At 35.5% G+C, this 17848-nt stretch overlaps 1 protein-coding gene across 2 annotated transcripts in view; it reads right to left on the reverse strand.

Moving 5' to 3' along the window:
- efna5b (ephrin A5b) overlaps nucleotides 1-17848 on the reverse strand; it is a 143834-nt gene that overhangs the window by 21858 nt on the left and 104128 nt on the right. For both annotated transcript variants that reach the window (XM_089119918.1, XM_039671423.2), the window contains exon 2: nucleotides 3422-3714. In XM_089119918.1, coding sequence (XP_088976044.1) covers nucleotides 3422-3714 — 293 coding nt within the window. The remainder of the gene's footprint in view (nucleotides 1-3421; nucleotides 3715-17848) is intronic.

Here is a 17848-nt window from a genome sequence, read left to right on the forward strand (position 1 = left end):
TGTAAAACAACACCAAAACTCAAAGTAATAAAATCATTTTAGCTGTGTATGCCCACTTCACAAGACTATAAATCAGTTAAGAGAACCACTAAAAGTCCTCTTTGAACTGATGCGATTAGACTCGTGACGTCTGATGTGATAATGTCAGTCAGCGTTGGAGAGAAATGTCCGTAATCACAGAGAGCCGATAGCTTTTGTCTGAGGCGTTATCAGCGTTAACCTTTACCACTGATTCAGGAACGTCACTATCTCCAGAGACGGATCACCACCGCCTGAAGCTTCTGTAATCACACTGATCCTGGACCAGTGAGCTTCTGCTTTCTGATTATTCACTCCATGAAAACACACATTCAAGATTGGCTAAACTAGTGTGCTGTGATTGATCCAGAAATACTCTAAAATAATCCAATCATTTCATTGAACTAGTTTTTTATACTTTTCACTATTGCATGACATGTATTTGTTATTCGTTTCTCTTGGTGTGTCCACCAACAAGGCGCTTTGCAACATTGACACAGTTATAATCAACATTGAACTGAATTGATCTGAATCATGACTTATTCTACTGTTTTATTACTGTGAAGCTGCTTTGAAACAATCTAAGCCCTATAGAAATAAATGTGTCTTGACTTTTAGTCCCAAACCAATCAAATTAATTTCAAAATTTGATGAGCTTCACCCTAAAATATATTAATAATATATTTTTTTTAAAATAAAAATAAATAAAATGAAACGCTGGCAATATGTGAACAATATTATTTATAATTTTAAATTCATATTATAATTATGTATATTATTTTTGATTGGCTGTCAATGGAGAAATATGCTTTTACACAGCCAAAATAAAATAAAATAAAATAAAATAAACAGACATAAAAAATTATATTTCTATGTTGCTTTCAACATATCATTTTTGATTGGCTGTAAATGGAGCATCTTTCTCCATTGACAGCCAATCAAAAATATGTTGAAAGCAACATAGAAATATATATATATATATATATATATATATATATATATATATATATATATATTCTTTTATGCAGCCAAATAGAATAAAAATAATAAAAAAAAAAAATAAAATTATATATTTTTTATAATTAAAAAAAATTATAATAAACAAACATAAAAAAATATATATTTCTTTGATGCTTGCAACATATCATTTTTGAATGGCCATCAATGGGGAAAAAAATACTTAAAACTTTTTTCTTTTTTTTTCATCTACCAGCAGGTTTTGAAATCTTTTTTCTCTGACCCCAAAGGTCAAAGTCAAGTAAAAAAAAAGGTGATGTGACCAATTAAACATTCAGTGAATGCAAGCGCAATCAATCTGTTGAATAACTTAATTATTAAATACGCATGTCAGCATGATATAAAACACTATTACAATAAAATTGGACAGTTAGTCAAAATGAAAGCTTTTTAATTGAACATTTCCTTAAATATTCCTGCCAGAGAAAGCTGACATCTATTGTGAAATCACCTTTCTTAGTTCACACAGATAATAATAGCGTCTGAAGTCATTGTGAAATATGGCATCTAAAAGCTCCAGCTTTGACTTTCTGTTTGGTATAATGCTCAATATGACTGTCATGATGTATATTAATTACCATGTTCACCGGAGAGACAAAAGCTGGCGCGCGGACAGACGGATCCGTGGAGTGAGACGCACAATCAGCCGGAGAGGGCAAACGCATTTCACAGATGTTGGCTCGGGACCGAGAGGAGGATGATGGACTCGTGAGGAGAAGGATATGCTCTATGAGTTTCACGTTCTCAGCAGCACCGGCTAGTCAAGCACATAATAACGGCTCTCGGTGTAACGAGGCCTCGGGACACGCTGGCGATGGGAAGGTCCTGCAGGAACGTTATGAGGGAAAACTAATGAGGTTTGCCTGTATTTTCATCTCACCTTGTAGACAGGTGTCCTTCAGCGAAACGCTCAAATTTCATTTTCTTAAAAAAAAAAAAAATCGATTCATATTGATTTCTGTCCTCCCTGGATTGTTTATGCTGTCCTTGAAAATGAATCTCAACAAGAGAAAATATGGCATTTTCTTATGGGCTTTGTCACTGACAGACAGTGAGGGAAATAAAGTTTTATTAGCTATTGAAGCTGAAATTGAATTGAAACATGCAGGCCTAAACACATAAACCTCGATTGAGTGCAAAATGCAAAACACACCTGGGTTGACAGGTTTTCTGGCCGTATTACTGTATAGCGTGTTACCAAAATGGAGAGCAAACATTTATCTGATCCTGAAACCCTCATTACAAACTTTAAAACGGTCATTTTAAAAGCAGGAAAATCATTGGTGCATGTGACACGTGTATGCATGCGCTGATGGCGTACGTTTACATCCATCCGTGATCTTAGTGTTAGTGTTGCCTTTGCTGTTTGACTTTCTGGAAAGCACACGGGAGAAGTGTGTTATTTCTTCTGCATTAAAGAGTTTTCAAACATGTTTGCCCCCCCCCCCCCCCCCCCCAAAAAAAAAAGTAGCTAGTACACTGTAAAAAATATTTTCAAGATTTGTTATCACAACATATTTTCTTTTGTCAAATCAACTTTATAATAATTTACTTAGTTGAGATAACTTATTATTTTGAGTTTCTGATGGTTAAATTAATCTCCTTCATTGTATTAACTCACTTTTTCCAGTTCAATCAACTTAAAATTTTAAGGCAACCAGGTTACTTACTTTAAGTTAAACCAACAAAAAAATTTCACAGTGTAGTTATCGCAACATTTTTTCTTTTGTCAAATCAACTTAAATAATTTATTTAGTTCAGATAACATATAATTTTGAGTTTCTGATGGTTAAATTAATCTCCTTCATTGTATTAACTCACTTTTTCTAGTTTAATGAACTTAAAATTTTAAGGCAACCAGGTTACTTACTTTTTTAAGTTAAACCATCAATATTTTACAGTGTACAAAACTGTTCATAAAATTCATAATTTTATATTAAATAATTATTTTTTTAATACAGTGCAAAATAAACATATTTTATTAAATTTAGCTTATCTTTAGTAAATGAATCTTAAATTTAAGTGAAAATACACTATAAAAATTAATGCGCTTTATCTAATCAAAAAAAAAATTGTGGCAACAGATTACCAGCAATATTATTAATTTAATGTAACACATTAGAATTGAGTAATAATTAATCAAATTAATTCCCTAAAAGTTTAAAAAAACATTTAAAAAAAAACATTATGGTGTTAAAAAAATTGGACCTAGTTTGAACGTCAAATAAACGTCTAGAATTGGTCATGGACCGACGGACCCAATATAGACCTGATCTGCACGTCTATCCAACCCTTCAATTTTAATGATTTTAAAAATCATATGTTCTCATATATTTTAGCCAGATTTCAGCCTGTGGTGTTCAGTGTCCAGTGATGTCACACTCACATATGTAATAATACTCTCGGCCCGGCCTGAACTCGAAGCCCAGCGAGAAGGGAGTGAAGAGCTGGAACTTCTCGGAGAACTTGAGCGGGCCGTTGGGCGAGTGCGGCCGGTTGCACTCCCAGCGCTTGAAGCCCTTGGCGGTGTGGTCACACGTGCTGTAGCCGTCGTAGTTCACCATGTAGAGCACGTAGCGCTCGGCTCGCTCCTCGGGGACCGAGTCCTCGTAGTGCGGACAGTACACGTCCAGGTAGTCGTTTATACACACGTCGATGTGATAGTCTCCACGCTGAAACCTGCAGCACACACAGACACAGATGAGTTAGAACCAGTGGCGGGGCTATGCTTTAAAAAATCAGTGGGATATGAGTGTGTGTGTGAGTGTGTGGTCAGATACAAGTACAATATCAATTTTGGGGGGAAAAATAACATTACGATTTGAATTCTGTTCATTCTGTTACATTCATATTAATGCTTAAAAACACATCACACATTAACAACACAAACACAGAATTAACTCAATTGGGCTTTAGGACTGATGCATGGATTATTTGTGTTGAAATGATTGGAGTTAAGATGAGATTGTGCTCATAAATTGCTCAGAGTGGTTATTTTAGCCTACTACTATTGTAGTTTTTGTTAATATTTTGAATTAGATTGTAATTCTGGTGGTTTAGCTTTTATTTTTGTTAAAGGTTGCAAAATTGTACTGGTTGTTACTTTGGCATTTTTATATATTTTATCTAAGATAAAATATTTTATAAAATTTATAAAAAAATTGTAAAATTTTATAAAAAATATTTAAAAAAATAATTTTGTTTATTTTGTTGCAGCTAATGAAATTTAATATATATATATATGTATATATATATATATATATATATATATAAGTTTTAGTTACTTTAGTAGGCCTACTTCAAGTTAAACTAAATGAAAATTAGTTGAAATAAAATCATTTTAATAATTTTACTTTATGGTATTTCTGTATTTTGCTTATTTTATTTAAACTAAAGTTGTCTTGGCAACTACCTACAATAAAACAAGATACATTTTTAAATATTTTATTTTAATTCAGGTAACATTTATTTTCTTTTGTGTCATCTAACAGCATTTTTTAAACATGTCTATATTTTTCATTTATTTGTTTTAAGTTTTATTTTAGTACTTCAAATTAAACTATATGTAAAAATGCAAAGTTGTTTTTTTTTTACATATTATTTTATTTTTAGTGTTTCATCTAATGAAAATGGTTTTAGTTGAAGTTTTAGTTAACAAAAATAACCTTGGGTCGAGATTAGGTGAATGAACGTACATGTAGTTTAGTAATAACTGTAAATTATGCATAATTACAAGTAACTAACCCTAAACCAAACCCTACACTCTCAGAAAAAAGGGACGAAAGCTGTCACTGGGGCTGTACCTTTTCAAAAGGTACACTTTTGTCCATTTTAGTTACTAATATGCACATTTTATGTGCTAATATGTACATTTTAAGAGTTAATATGTACATTCTAGGTGTTAATATGTACATTTTAGGTGCTAATATGTACATTTTATGTACTAATATGTACATTTTAAGTGTTGATATGTTCATTTTAGGTGCTAATATGTACATTTCAGGTACTAATATGTACATTTTAAGTGTTGATATGTCACTTTAGGTGCTAATATGTACCATTAAGGTACCAATATGCACCCTTAAGGTACAAAAGTGTACCTTTTGAAAAGGTACAGCCCCAGTGACAGCTTTTGTACCTTTTTTCTGAGAGTGTATGTAACTACGCCACCTTAAATTACAGTGTAACCAATGCATTTCCCTGAGATGAGCCGAGATGCTTCAAACTCTTCTGTGCCAAATATTTCCATAGTGCAACACAAGAATTGATCTCGTTAATCACAGAAGAGACTAACATGTCCAAAAGCATGCCTGATGTGTTTATGGATGAGCGTCATCTCGCCGCTGAAATGCATAACTTGAGCCCTTATTTGGTTCTCAAACATGTGAAAATCAACAACGGTGAGCGTTTAAGATAATGACCTCTGACTGACTCTAAACGGGTGTTTGTCAAAGTGACACTATTTCCATCTTTGGGTCGCTGACCCTTGCGTTCGCGCATCACCTGTACTGTATATAAATACACTCCACTTTATATTCTAAACTTCATTCATACAGCCATTTTTCATGGGAATCAGTCCAGTTATTGAAATTCTCCATCCTTGAGTTTGTCCTCCTGAAACAATTCTATGTTTCCCCTTAAATCCGAAGTAAAAGCATGCAGTGAATGCGGATCCACTCGTCTGCTCTCTGGTGAGCTTCTGGCGGTTCGCTGTAACAGAAGAGCTCATAAATCACGGGTCAAACGGGCAGATACTGAAACTGGACTGATCTCAGCACAGCGGTCAAGGCCAAATATGTTCAACAACAAAACCGATGGACCCCGAACACAGAAAACACTGATGCATCTCCTCACTCAATCTGCATTTCAGTCTGCGTCCGTGCATTAACAAAGGTAATAATCGTGTCCTAAAGCACGCTTCATTAGCGCCCCGCAGGAGCTGCTAATGTTCTAGAGGTGAGGACATACACACACTCGTCACACCCACAGTTCACACACACCGCGGTTTATCAACACGCCATACATCGGATCGCTCAGCAAATGACAGCAACGGGGTTATGCTAATAAATGCATTTTATATGTCAAGAAATTATTAATAAAGACTGAAAATGATCAATGCATTTAAAAGATGTGCTAAATGTATGCAAGCCATGCTTTTTTATATGCACAATGTAAAATACATGGTATGTGTCTGTATACTGTATATATATATATATATAATTAATGCTTTGAAAAAAAAACAAAATGCACATTCCTCCTGAATTTCTAACACAATTATAAGTGCATTACTGTAAATGTGATTCATGCTTGTTTTTGATTTTTTTTCTCAGCAAATTAGATTATGCTGTTACTGTAATGCATCCCTGTAAATAAAATGGATTACTGTAAATGCATTTTTTTTTTATTGCGGTACTGAATGAACAATCCTTTAGTACCATAATATTATGTTTTTGCATTCAGGGTAAAATGCAACAGAGATTTATTTTGAGGATATACTCTTATCTTTATTGTGCTTGAATATTTACTATTTTGAATATTTACTTTATTTTGCTTGAATATTTAATATTTAATATGTTATATGTCAAGATTAGGGCTGTCAAACGATTAATCGCGATTAATCACATCCAAAATAAAAGTTTGTGTTTACATAATATATGTGGGTGCACTGTGTATACTACACACAAATGCATGTATATTTAAGAAAAAAAATATTTATATATTAATATTTTTTATAATTATTTATATATTAAATATTTATATATCTTATAAAGTATATATAAATCTATATACATGAAAATATTTCTTAAATATGTGTGTGTATTTATATTTATAAAATAATTATACACAGTGCACCCACATATATTATGTAAACACAAACTTTTATTTTGGATTCACTGCCATAAATAAATAAATAGAAAATCATTCAGTGCATATTATCATTTTGCATGCAACAGAGATGTATTATATATCTGCTATTATCCATGAAAAATATCATTTCACAGACACACTGAGGGAGATTTCAATACACACACAAATGAATATCACAAGCCCTTTCTCTCATCTTCAGCTCCGTGCGATTGGTTACAAAACAAATATTTGGTAAAAAAAAAAAATATTGTTGAAAATAAATATGACTTTTTTCCCGGTGGAGAGAAAATAGAGTTGCAATATTTCTTTTGAACCGCCAGGATTCTGAGAATTATTAATATTAGGAATGTCCCTGTAAGGTCTAGAGAGGTTTTAATGTGTTTTTATTTGTTATTGATATCACAGTGCCTGCACATTCATTTTTTCTGATTTCCAGGAACCCCTCGGCAATACAGGGACACAATCTATTTCAAATTCAATTCTATTGCTGTGCTTCAAAGAAACACAGTCAGGCACAAACTCCAGTTGTGTGTGTGTGTAGCTCAAAAATAATTTCAACAAGCATGAATCACATTTACATTAAATGCTAAAAAAAAGTCTAAGGGGCGAGAAATTCAATTTAAAGCCGAAATTAGTATTTTTATTAAAGCACGTTAAAGCTGTAAAGTTTAAACTGGCGACGTTTCTACACTCTAAAAAATGCTGGGTTGTTTTAACCCAATTTTGGGTCAAATATGGACAAACCCGAAATGTTGGGTTAAAAATGTAATGTAAAAATTTAACCCAACGGCTGGGTTAGTCCATATTTGACCCAAAGTTGGGTTAAAACAACCCAGCATTTTTTAGAGTGCAGGTGATTTTGTCTATACTTTCAAACCAGTTTCACTCTAAACAATGCTGGGTTGTTTTGACCCAAATTTGGGTCAAATAAGGACAAACCCAAATTAAATGTCATTTAAAATTTTAACCCAACTTCAACTTTCACTGTGAGCTGTAAATCCATTTTTAACCCAACATTTGGGTTTGTCTATGCATATTTGACCCAAATTTGGGTTGAAACAACCCAGCATTGTTTAGAGTGTCGTATCCCCATCGACGTCCACAGTAAGTGCATTTTTGTGAATGCAGTTTTTGAGTGGAAATGTACCGGGTGTCACAGATGCTGTAGCTTGTATTGATCCCAGAACATTCCCTTAATCCGTTCGTCTGGGTTATTTTCCTGACGACGCTCGACCTCCACGACCTCCAGAACACAGGGAGAGTCCTTGATGCTCCGGTAATACGGAGGGGAGTAATTAAAAAGTGGGAATGGAGGGCAGGCTAATTGTCAAATGAAGATAATTCCACGTGTTTGTTCTGCTCCAGCTGTTCGAGAGAGTTTGAGGTGGAGAAGCCGCTCTGTAATCAGAGAACTTTCGCTGATTATAAACCCGGCGGCGACTCTGGACACTTCTGCCTCTTTCTCCGACTCGACGTTCTGCTCGGGGGAGACGTGGCCTTCCATACGGCCTCTTGATTGGTCTATTTCCCTCACAATTACACACCTCAGTGAAATCGGCCCACACACACACACACACACAGAGCGTCTGATGGCTGGTCATTACGCTGGTCTGGCGGCCGAGAGATGGAGAGAATAGAGATTCTTACTGATAAAACCTGCAGGTGTGATTGCCCACCACACTTAACAGCTTTCTGAGAGAACACACACACACACACACACACACACACACACACAACTGCTAAAACTACCAATCTCTCTCACACACACACACACACACACACACACAACCGCTAAAACTACCCATCACACACACACACACACACACACACACACACACACACACACACATGGTCACACACACAAAGGCACACACACACACACACACACACACACACACACACACAACTGCTAAAACTACCAATCTCACACACACACACACACACACACACACACACACACAACCGCTAAAACTACCCATCACACACACACACACACATGGTCACACACACACACACACACACACACACACAACTGCTAAAACTACCAATCTCACACACACACACACACACAACCGCTAAAACTACCCATCACACACACACACACACACACACACACACGCACACACACAACCGCTAAAACTACCAATCACACACACACACACACACACACACACACACACACACACACACACACACACACACACACACACATGGTCACACACACACAAAGGCACACACACACACACACACACACACCCACACCCACACACACAACCGCTAAAACTACCAATCTCACACACACACTACCGATCACACACAGTCACAAACTAGCCCTACCCCTAAACCTACACACACACACACACACAGTCACAAACACACACACACACAAACTAGCCCTACCTCTAAACCTACCCATCACACACACACACACACAGTCACAAACACACACACACAAACTAGCCCTACCCCTAAACCTACCCATCTCACACACACACACACACACACATTTGCCTTTGTGTATAAAATGTGCTATATAAATAACATAAATAAATAAACACACACAACCGCTAAACCTACCCATCACACACACACACAGACACACACTAGCCCTACCCTTAAACCTACACATCACACACACACACACACACACACACACACACACACACACACACACTAGACCTACCCTTAAACCTACCCATCACACACACACACAGACACACACTAGCCCTACCCTTAAACCTACACATCACACACACACACACACACACACACACACACACACACACTAGACCTACCCTTAAACCTACCCATCACACACACACACACACACACACACACACACACACACACACACACACACACACACACACACACACAGAAACCATCACTTAGTTTGATTTATGAGCTGTTTTCCTCACAGGGCCCCAAAAAATCCCCACAAGGGCATAAAGAGTTTAGCACACACACACACACACACACACACACACACATATAAATTCATCAAAGTGTCTGATCATTCTCCAGTATCTCTCCATGATCCAGGACAGTGATGAGGAGTTCAGTGTTGGATCATCAGACTAAACGCGTTCCTTTATTCCCGGAGGACCGGCAGGAATTCAGGAGTCCACCGCGACCCTTAAACCTGCGTTAGCCGTGACAGAAAGCGTCAGCAGCCTGTCTTTACATCATCACTTGTGTGTGTGTGTGTGTGTGTGACACAGATCTCCACCTGCTCCTGCTGAACACGAGCAACAGCTGCCTTCAATAACTCCTGACGCACAGGTAATATGTGTAACCGCGAGCCGTTCTCCAGCGTTCGGGAGGTTAGCATGTGTTCTCATGCCAGCTGAGATGGAAACAACACACACATTTCCATCAGTGCTTTAAATGCGAAGGGAAGTTGTGCTGATGGTTTGATGGACCATCTCACCTGCTTCTGGCTATGAGAGCGGTCAACATCTGCTGGACACATGCCTGACTTCCTCTGTCTGTCTACTGCAAACCTCTTCAAGCCCGCGAGGCCATTCTGGTTTAGAAAAGACGAGCGCATCAATCGAGACGTTGTGAATGTGAAGTCCCGACTCCCTGTTGCCTTGTATTCCTACTGTACTGTGTGCACGATTAGGATTAATGTGTCCCAATATATATATATATATATATATATACATATACTGCTCAAAAAAATAAAGGGAACACTTAAACAACACTTAAAAAGTAAAAACAAGAAAAAAGTATTTAATAAGATTATTTCATTCATTCAGATCTATGATGTGTTATTTTAGTGTTCCCTTTATTTTTTTGAGCAGTGTATATATATATATATATGCACAATATTATACTAAATATAATTTTATAGATGTGTGATTGACATACTGTAATATTTCTATGTGCAACATTTATTTTTCCAGCTATTTGAATAAAATTACATATATGAAAAATACTGTATATATATATATATATATATATATATATAAAGTATACAGTATATACTTTATATATATATATACTGTATATATATATATAGTATGTGTATGTGTATTATAAATATAGTCAATATATAATTGTGTGTATATATAATATGATTGCCATACTATTTGTGTTGTGTCAGATGTATTTTTTCCAGTTATTTTGCATTTTTAATTGAGTGTGTGTGTGTGTAAAAATGTCATATTGGATTAATGTGTTCCAAATTATATACACTATATTATATTATAAATAATTATATATATGCACGACTGTATAGTTATATATATATGCACGACTCCAGTAATTTTGCATTTATAATTAAATTTGTGTGTTCAAACATCTTAAAAGACAGAAACTGTGGATCAAGATGAACTTTTACAAAATAACAGCATGTCCCGAAACTGGCGTAGTGTCTTATTAATTATGCTGAAGTACACAGTTTCCCGTCACAAGCACACACTTTAGCGCGCAGTAAAAGAATGCAGATTGGGATGCGGTCTTAATGTTTGTGGCGTCCCATATGCGTCCGCATCTGGAAGTTCGTTTTCCGCTGGGAGTTTGGGTGGTGACGAGAACACGAGGGCCAATCTATCGAGAACAGCCTCTCAAAATCCATCATTAAAGGGATAGTTCACCCAAAATATATTCTTCTTACAAACGAATACATTCAGAGTTATATTAAATAAATTACAAATAAAAAAAGTGCATCTATCCATCATAAAAGTGCATTTATCCATCATAGAAGTGCATCTATCCATCATAAAAGTGCATCTATCCATCATAAAAGTGCATCTGTCCATCATAAAAGTGCATCTATCCATCATAAAAGTGCATCTGTCCATCATAAAAGTGCATCTATCCATCATAAAAGTGCATCTATCCATCATAAAAGTGCATCTGTCCATCATAAAAGTGCATCTATCCATCATAAAAGTGCATCTGTCCATCATTAAAGTGCATCTATCCTTCATAAAAGTGCATCTGACCATCATAAAAGTGCAGCTATCCATCATAAAAGTGCATCTATCTATGATAAAAGTGCATCTGACCATCATAAAAGTGCATCTGTCCATCATAAAAGTGCATCTATCATCATAAAAGTGCATCTATCATCATAAAAGTGCATCTATTCATCATAAAAGTTCATCTATCCATGATAAAAGTGCATCTGTCCATCATAAAAGTTCATCTATCATCATAAAAGTGCATCTGTCCATCATAAAAGTTCATCTATACATCATAAAAGTGCATCTATTCATCATAAAAGTGCATCTATCCATCATAAAAGTGCATCTATCCATCATAAAAGTGCATCTGTCCATCATAAAAGTTCATCTATTCATCATAAAAGTGCATCTGTCCATCATAAAAGTTCATCTGTCCATCATAAAAGTGCATCTGTCCATCATAAAAGTGCATCTGTCCATCATAAAAGTGCATCTGTCCATCATAAAAGTTCATCTATTCATCATAAAAGTGCATCTATCCATCATAAAAGTGCATCTGTCCATCATAAAAGTGCATCTGTCCATCATAAAAGTGCATCTGTCCATCATAAAAGTGCATCTGTCCATCATAAAAGTTCATCTATTCATCATAAAAGTGCATCTATCCATCATAAAAGTGCATCTGTCCATCATAAAAGTGCATCTGTCCATCATAAAAGTGCATCTGTCCCTCATAAAAGTGCATCTATTATCATAAAAGTGCATCTATCATCATAAAAGTGCATCTATCCATCATAAAAGTGCATCTGTCCATCATAAAAGTGCATCTATCCATCATAAAAGTGCATCTGTCCATCATAAAAGTGCATCTGTCCATCATAAAAGTGCATCTATCCATCATAAAAGTGCATCTGTCCATCATAGAAGTGCATCTGTCCATCATAAAAGTGCATCTGTCCATCATAAAAGTGCATCTGTCCATCATAAAAGTGCATCTATTATCATAAAAGTGCATCTATCATCATAAAAGTGCATCTATCCATCATAAAAGTGCATCTATTCATCATTAAAGTGCATCTATCCATCATAAAAGTGCATCTGTCCATCATAAAAGTGCATCTATCCATCATAAAAGTGCATCTGTCCATCATAAAAGTGCATCTGTCCATCATAAAAGTGCATCTGTCCATCATAAAAGTGCATCTATTATCATAAAAGTGCATCTATCATCATAAAAGTTCATCTGTCCATCATGAAAGTGCATCTATCCATCATAAAAGTGCATCTATCCATCATAAAAGTGCATCTGTCCATTATAAAAGTGCATCTGTCCATCATAAAAGTTCATCTATCATCATAAAAGTGCAGCTGTCCATCATAAAAGTGCATCTATCCATCATAAAAGTGCATCTATCTATGATAAAAGTGCATCTATCCATCATAAAAGTGCATCTATCCATCATAAAAGTGCATCTGTCCATCATAAAAGTGCATCTATCTATGATAAAAGTGCATCTATCCATCATAAAAGTGCATCTATCCATCATAAAAGTGCATCTATCTATGATAAAAGTGCATCTGTCCATCATATAAGTTCATCTGTCCATCATAAAAGTGCATCTATCCATCATAAAAGTGCATCTATCCATCATAAAAGTGCATCTGTCCATCATAAAAGTGCATCTATCTATGATAAAAGTGCATCTGTCCATCATATAAGTTCATCTGTCCATCATAAAAGTGCATCTATCCATCATAAAAGTGCATCTGTCCATCATAAAAGTGCATCTATCCATCATAAAAGTGCATCTATCTATGATAAAAGTGCATCTATCCATCATAAAAGTGCATCTATCCATCATAAAAGTGCATCTATCTATGATAAAAGTGCATCTGTCCATCATATAAGTTCATCTGTCCATCATAAAAGTGCATCTATCCATCATAAAAGTGCATCTGTCCATCATAAAAGTGCATCTATCCATCATAAAAGTGCATCTATCTATGATAAAAGTGCATCTATCCATCATAAAAGTGCATCTATCCATCATAAAAGTGCATCTATCTATGATAAAAGTGCATCTGTCCATCATATAAGTTCATCTGTCCATCATAAAAGTGCATCTATCCATCATAAAAGTGCATCTATCCATCATAAAAGTGCATCTATCCATCATAAAAGTGCATCTATCTATGATAAAAGTGCATCTGTCCATCATAAAAGTGCATCTGTCCATCATAAAAGTGCATCTATCTATGATAAAAGTGCATCTGTCCATCATATAAGTTCATCTGTCCATCATAAAAGTGCATCTATCCATCATAAAAGTGCATCTATCCATCATAAAAGTGCATCTGTCCGTCATAAAAGTGCATCTATCTATGATAAAAGTGCATCTATCCATCATAAAAGTGCATCTGTCCATCATAAAAGTGCATCTATCCATCATAAAAGTGCATCTATCTATGATAAAAGTGCATCTGACCATCATAAAAGTGCATCTATCCATCATAAAAGTGCATCTGTCCATCATAAAAGTGCATCTATCCATCATAAAAGTGCATCTATCTATGATAAAAGTTCATCTGACCATCATAAAAGTGCATCTATCCATCATATAAGTGCATCTGTCCATCATAAAAGTGCATCTGTCCATCATAAAAGTGCATCTGTCCATCATAAAAGTGCATCTGTCCATCATAAAAGTGCATCTGTCCATCATAAAAGTGCATCTATCCATCATAAAAGTGCATCTGTCCATCATAAAAGTGCATCTATCTATGATAAAAGTGCATCTATCCATCATAAAAGTGCATCTGTCCATCATAAAAGTGCATCTATCCATCATAAAAGTGCATCTGTCCATCATAAAAGTACATCTGTCCATCATAAAAGTGCATCTATCCATCATAAAAGTGCATCTGTCCATCATAAAAGTGCATCTATCCATCATAAAAGTGCATCTGTCCATCATAAAAGTGCATCTATCCATCATAAAAGTGCATCTATCCATCATAAAAGTGCATCTGTCCATCATAAAAGTGCATCTATCTATGATAAAAGTGCATCTGTCCATCATAAAAGTGCATATTTTTAGAGCCCGGACATTTTTTAATATAACTCTGATTGTGTTCGTCTGGAAGAAGAGTGTCACACACACTAATGATGTTCTTCAGGGTGAGTAAATCATGGGTTAATCTTAATTTTTGGGTGAACTATCCCTTTAAGACGGTTGGTTAACGGGGTTAATGCACACACACTGATGCATCCGAGTTCATGAGCAGCGCACATGTTTTCGAGCGGCTGCTAGCAAACATCTGTAATTATGAATCGTCAGTAACGAGTTTATCCGGCGGACGAGGAGGGTCTGGTTCAGCGTTCCTCTGATGTGTAATTTCATGGAGGTCAGAGTGAGTTCAGATCCCCGCAGAGCTGCACATTTACTGCGGATCCAAATCAACAAGTCATCGATCATGAAAACACACTCACCTCAGGCTCCGAGCGAGCGCAGGTTTATTTGCTAAAGAAGACAAACGGATGACGCCAGTGTAAACCGCTCTCCGTCTTTATTAATATGTTTATCAAATATATTTATTATCCTCCCGCAGGCACGGCATTCACCGGGATAAGCTCAGATGAGAACTACGAGAAAACATTTGAATTTCTTACATTTGTTTCCATGTCCAATATGAGGACACGGTTTAGCACGAGGATTTGCATATTGTAATGTCTGAGGCTGGTTGAGCTTATTTCAACTGGTAAAAAGTGAATATTTCCTTTTATTAAGATTTCTTAAAGCAATCAATCAACTGTGTGTCACATGAAAAACAGTGGGACACGGTCTGCCTTCAGATGCTTACGAGAATGATTTTGATCAGAATAAAAGGACGTGTTGAAAAATTCAATATTTTTAACATCCCAATGAAGTGCTAGAGCATAAAATGTAGGAATAACACACTTTACGTGTATAATTGATCAATTATCGGTGCATTTGTAGTTTTGCCACAGAGGATTATGGGAAACGTAGTTTTATCACTTAAGCATCCCAATCACTATTCGTCATCAACAGAACACAAAATATGTGCAAAACTAAGCGGTTATTATGATTATGATTCATCTAGCTCATTAGTATGGCTAACTAAATGTAAATAGGGCACTATTGTGGACAGTATTGAGTGCACATCTCACAATCAATCCCACTGGTACTGTGATGTAAACACATTTGATATTCGTATGAGGATATTCAGAGGCATACGTAAGTATTACATACAACAATGCAACTATAATAAAACAATGCATTGATATTTACTTTTGATACTCAAGTACTTCAGTAACAAGTAAAAATCAGCAATATTTGACCAGTATCTGTATTTTCACTCCAGTAAGGAAGTTGAGTAGTTTGTCCACCTCTGATCCCCAATAACATAACTAATATCAATTTCTATAAAGATTCAGCTGGAGTTTGTTTGCTTCGCTGAGAATCACAGAGCAAAACATCGACCATATGCGAATCATTTTATTGAACACAACCGTGTCAAAGCGGAAAAGCCTCATGTGTAAACTGAACACATGTTGGGATATGCTTGTGTTTGTTCTTGTATTTTCATTTAATTCCAGCTGATTCCTGCTGCCACTGTGACTCTCAAACACACACACACAAGGACTCTTGGTAAATGATTATTTTGCCTTCTGACTGAGTAAAGGTAAATTAAGGTGATCATCTAGAAAAAGAGAAAGAACAGGCACAGCTCTCTCTCACTCTCTCTCTCTCTCTCTCTCAGACTGAGTCTGGAGAACCATGCCATTTATAGACCCCTTTTGCGCCGACGTCACAGTTACGTCACGGCGCTAGCTGGAGGCAAAACAAAGTGAAAACTGGAGGCGGCCAATACAAACCAGCACAGATTCGGCTACATAATAAGAAGCTTAAATTATTTTTATTATTTTTAAATGTCATCTTATTGTTTTGTTTGGTGCAAGTATCAATGAAAAATGAATATTTTTTATTTCTAGAAAATATTCACATGATTAAAAATCGCACCGTCATGACACTCTTTACATTGTCGTCTTCTCTGCCCCAGCTCGGCAGAACTGCGGATCATACACACACGTCTTGTACAGGACCATTCAGCACATACACTGCAAAAAAAGTATTGATGGTTTAACTTAAAAAAGTAAGTAACCTGGTTGCCTTAAAATTTTAAGTTCATTGAACTGGAAAAAGTGAGTTAATACAACGAAGGAGATTAATTTAACCATCAGAAACTCAAAATTATAAGTTATCTCAACTAAATAAATTATTTAAGTTGATTTGACAAAATAAAATATGTTGTGATTACCACACTGTAAAAAAATATTGTTGGTTTAACTTAAAAAAAGTAAGTAACCTGGATTGCCTTGAAATTTTAAGTTGATTAAACTGGAAAAAGTGAGTTAATACAATGAAGGAGAATAATTTAACCATCAGAAACTCAAAATTATAAGTTATCTGAACTAAATAAATTATTTAAGTTGATTTGACAAAAGAAAAAATGTTGTGATTACTACTCTGTAAAAAAATATTGTTTGTTTAACTTAAAAAAGTAAGTAACCTGGATTGCCTTGAAATGTTAAGTTGATTGAACTGGAAAAAGTGAGTTAATACAATGAAGGAGATTAATTTAATCATCAGAAACTCAAAATAATAAGTTATCTGAACTAAATAAATTATTATAAAGTTGATTTGACAAAAGAAAATATGTTGTGATAACAAATCTTGAAAATATTTTTTACAGGTAGTTATAGGCATCTAAAGATTTGTGTGCCCTCAGTTTCTCTTTACGATCGGTTTCTCTATAAGGTAGATGTAGAAGTCAGGCCACTCAACCGAGGTAACGTAACGTGTAGGCGGCTACGGGTCGGCCAATCTGGTTCTGTCCGTTAAAAATAACTTTTGGAAATAACAATCGCGGTCCTGGAGAGTGATTAAGACATTAAGGACCTTACACATTAAGATAAAATCTGATTTTCTCCAGTCATTGTTAAAAAAACA

The sequence above is a fragment of the Pimephales promelas genome, chromosome 14 (genome assembly GCF_988280905.1).
Source record: "Pimephales promelas chromosome 14, fPimPro1.hap1.1, whole genome shotgun sequence".
Classification (NCBI taxonomy): domain Eukaryota; kingdom Metazoa; phylum Chordata; class Actinopteri; order Cypriniformes; family Leuciscidae; genus Pimephales; species Pimephales promelas.